This window comes from Sinocyclocheilus anshuiensis, unplaced genomic scaffold (genome assembly GCF_001515605.1).
Source record: "Sinocyclocheilus anshuiensis isolate Anshui unplaced genomic scaffold, SAMN03320099.WGS_v1.1 scaffold670, whole genome shotgun sequence".
NCBI lineage: Eukaryota > Metazoa > Chordata > Actinopteri > Cypriniformes > Cyprinidae > Sinocyclocheilus > Sinocyclocheilus anshuiensis.
Genome location: NW_015546062.1, coordinates 51,495 through 55,949, shown reverse-complemented (window position 1 = coordinate 55,949; position 4,455 = coordinate 51,495). Strand labels below are relative to the sequence as shown.

The window sequence follows — 4,455 nt, the reverse complement described above, 5'->3', positions numbered from 1 at the left end:
TCAGTACTGTTTTTGTTAATAAAGCACTATTTTAGTTTTTGTTCAGTATCAATTTTAAAACTATCGGTTAATTAATCTGTATCGGCCAGTGTGGTCCAACCTAGCTATCGGTATCGGCAAAATCCACTATCGGTCGACCTCTAGTTAGAATGTCCCTAAAATACAAGATATGGGGCAAAAATGCCCCTTTTTGAGTTTTTGTCTCATATTTACATCACATAGTTAAGCAATATCACACGAGCAATAGGCTAAGTGCAATATCACACAAATGCAAATGTGATACTGATCTTATACAACAGTTCAGTAAGAAAGAAGTTAATATTGTGTTATTTTAGACACAATGTTGTCTGTTTTGCTCAATTTTGCCCACGGAAATATAAAGACAAAGCAGAACTGTTCGTCTCCGAGGAACACACAGCGGCATTTCATTTCTTAATGCACGTTTTGAACGAATTGGGTGAATCATTAGGCGCGTTGGATTTGAAGCGGCGCTGCACAGACCAATCGTATGAAAGAAAGTATGAATACCGCGAGAGCGATTCAAAAGCATGCAGAATCTTCTGCTATTAAAGAAATAATTTCATATTTCCATAGTAATAATAATAAAATTAATAAAATAAATTATTAAAGGTATAGTTCACCCATCCAAAAATGACAATTGTGTCATCATTTACTCACCCTCATGGTCCAAAAGAGCATATGTAAAAACTTTTATCAAAATATTTCTTGCTGAAGCTACTTTTTGAAATGTCTGTTTGATGCTTTACACGACTTTAAATTATCTTTTGGGAGTAATTTCTCAGCCAAATTTGATGTGCGATTAATTAATCGCCACATCATGTAATTAATTAGATAAAAAAAATGTAATCGCTTACCAGCCCTAAATTTAAATCGCTTACCAACTAATTAAAACTAAAAACGAATTAAAACTTTAATAATCAGAAATACATATAATTACAGTTATTTTATTATTATATTAAATACTAAATTATACTACTACTAATAAAACTGTAATTATTATATTATAAAAAAATTATTAATGAAGGGAAAAAATTTTTTTTGTTAAATTCTTCACAAACTCCCAAGCACCCCCTTGAGGCCCCCTGAAAACCCCCTTGAAAACTCTTGCTCTAGTTGGGTTTTGTAATAATGGTGGAAACTATGATTATACCATCTCTGTTACCAAATCAGATGCAAGCCCCTTATAAGAACATCAAGAATGAATGGAAACAAACAAATACGAGCAGCTTCAGATGCCTTTACCCCATTATGGGCGTCTTCGTAATCCATGCTTTCGTTGGTCGCACCAACACCAGTTACCCGAGCTCCTGCAAAGACACGACATCATGAAAGGCTGGAATGGCGTCCTTTGTCAACAAGACGAGCAAATACAAACACAAAGTGGAGCACATACAAACACACTGCCATGAGCAAAGCCGATTGGGCCATCCAATACAAGCATACAGAGTGGAGAACAACAGCATCAAGATCAGCCACTAAATCAATAACAGATACCCAATGTGGAAGAACTGAACCCAGATACGGTCTATCAATGAGGACGCTTTTGAATGAATAACAGTGAATTCAGTTCTCAGCAGTCAAATGATCTATAGCTCGGTTTATCTGTTGTGTTCCTTTCCTTATTATTCTCCACCTTCAGAATAATATATATGAGATCTTTATTGCAGGAGAGATTTGAAAAGGTTTGTTTGCTGCTCAGTATCCTGCTAATGCGTTTGTCTAATCATTCTCCAATATAAAACAAAGGCTTCTTATGATCAAATCTCAATGACGGCATTATCTGATTACATTGAGTTTCACAGTGAAAGTGCACCAACTTTTGGACAAAAAAGCAGATAGCTGGGGAAATTCTTTGCATACCAGTCTACTGTATGCAGCTGTTGAGAACTTGGCCTTGTCCTCTGCACTGGAGCAGTGTGATAGCACACAGGCCTAAAATAACCGCTAATGGAGCTGTGTTTGTGTTCGGGTTTTATCGGCTGCTTCGATCAGCCAAGTCTCTGAGATCTTCAAAGCTTTCCAAAGAGCAGTGTCTACAGTGCAGGCAAGCATAAAGAGACAAGAAAGAGAGAGAGAAAGGAAGTGGGTGTAATTTCCTCAGGAAACGATCACAGCCATTTTTTGTCAACCTGTCTGCAAAAGTCATGTTCAGAGCAACAGTGAGCATAAAACAAAGGAAAAAGACAAGGAGGGACAAACACATACACAAGTGTATGACACACAAAAGCATAAGGTGAAAAGATTTATGCCACTTTCCACAAGTCGGGTACTCTCTGGCATCCCATGATTGTTTCAATGCATTACAGACACAAATACGATGTTTTAATTTGTAGAGAGAACTAATAAGTGCTCTTTATTTTCATCCAACAAGTTCCATGTAATATTATCAAATTTCAAATAAATCAAGCATGAACAGTAGCTAGTGTGCAATACATAAATGTCTGTAAACCACGTAAAATGGTGATTTTTGTCTCACAGAGGTTTTCTTGACCTTCAACTCTTAACAATTAAAATAATACAAAAGGACATCAAAATAATACAAAAGCTAAGCCGTTTTGATCTGTTTAACTGATATTCAAATTATTTTAATTGACAAAATGTATAAAAAATTTAGAAAATGTTTTAAAAAAAACAAACCAACATGTCGGCACCAACATCCTCGTGGGCAGCGCACTGACATACAGCGGGTAAAATATGTATTGAACAATTCACTATTTTTCTCAGTAAATATATTTCTAAAGGTGCTGTTGACTTGAAATTTTCACCAGATGTCGGTAACAAACCAACTAATCCATACATACAAAGAAAACAAAGCAAATAAATTCAGAAATTAAGTTCCGTGTAATAAAATGGAATGACACAGGGAAAAAGTATTGAACACATGAAGAAAGGGAGGTGCAAAAAGGCATGGAAGTCAAGACACCAGATATCTATCAGTAACTAGAAAGCAATCCTGCCCTTATAGTCAGAGGAAATTAATATTAGCTGGTTCAGTCCCAACACCTACAGTATCAGGATGATGAAGATGAAACAAGGCTGGACATTTCAGCAAGACAATTATCCCAAACACAGCCAAGGAAACTCTCAATTGGTTTCAGAAAAAGAAAATAAAGCTGCTAGAATGGCCCAGCCAATCACCTGACTTGAATCCAATAGAAAATAAGAACTAAAGATCAGAGTTCATAGAAGAGGACCACAGAACCTTCAAGATTTGAAGACTCCGTGGAAGAATGGGCCAAAATCATACTTGAGCAATGCATACGACTAGTTTCTCCATACAGGAGGCATCTTGAAGCTGTCATTACCAACAAAGGCTTTTGTACAAAGTATTAAATACATTTCAGCAGTTCAATACTTTTTCCCTGTGTCATTCCATTTTATTACACATAACTTAATTTCTGAAATTATTTGTTTTGTTTTATTTGTATGTATGGATTGCTTTGGTTGTTACCGACATCTGGTCAAAATTTCATGTCAACAGCGTTTTTAGAAACATTTACTGGGAAAAATGGTGGCGTGTTCAATACTTATTTTACCCTCAGTTAGGGGTGCTCCGATTGATCGGCTACCGATCACTATCGGCCGATAATTGCTTTGGGATGATTGATTGGCGATCTCTAAAAAGGCCGATCTCAAAAAACCGATCTCAAGCTGATGGATGACGCGCCTGCCTAAAGAAGGTTTGGCACGACATGCAGCGTCACCGTCTCAGTCTCTGTCAGGCGCAGGTGAAATAATTATAATACTGAAGGAGAGGTACTCACCTTCATATTTCTTAATTAAATAACTTATAAAGTAATTTGAAAACCTTGTGTGAGACGTAATTTCACAAACAGTGAAGTGAAAGTGACATGTGGCCAAGTGGTGACCCATACTTGGAATTAGTGCTCTGCATTTAACCCATCCAAAGTGCACACACACAGCAGTGAACACACACACACACACCGTGAACACACACCCGGAGCAGTGGGCAGCCATTTTTTTGCTGCGGCGCCCGGGGAGCAGTTGGGGGTTCGGTGCCTTGCTCAAGGGCACCTCAGTCATGGTATTGAAGGTGGAAGAGAGCGCTGTACATTCACTCCCCCCACCTACAATCACTGCCGGTACGAGACTCGAACCCGCAACCTTTGGGTTACGAGTCCGACTCTCTAACCATTAGGCCACAACTTCCCCACAGCGTGAGTGAATCACCGCACGCGCTCGCTCTCAAAATACGCAAATGTCTTCAAATCACCACATCGCATCTATCTATAAGCGAGCTGCACGCACGCTGCACAGTTGACACAGGAATTGTCACTTGCACAATCGAGGCAGTGTCACATCGTCACGAAATCGTCATCGTAAAGTTTATAAATTGCATTTCTTTTTAATTCTTGCCAGTGTTTAACCATTCAGCACTCGCGCGCTCTCCTGGAGACCACGCTCTCATGGACA

The 4,455-nt window shown here is 38.4% G+C and overlaps 1 protein-coding gene across 1 annotated transcript in view; it reads right to left on the bottom strand.

Annotated features, from left to right (window-relative positions):
• Window positions 1–4,455, bottom strand: part of LOC107699443 (rho guanine nucleotide exchange factor 1-like) — a 59,203-nt gene that overhangs the window by 34,563 nt on the left and 20,185 nt on the right. Inside the window, exon 2 of the mRNA XM_016500701.1 lies at window positions 1,264–1,328. Coding sequence (XP_016356187.1) covers window positions 1,264–1,290 — 27 coding nt within the window. The 5' untranslated portion in view covers window positions 1,291–1,328. The remainder of the gene's footprint in view (window positions 1–1,263; window positions 1,329–4,455) is intronic.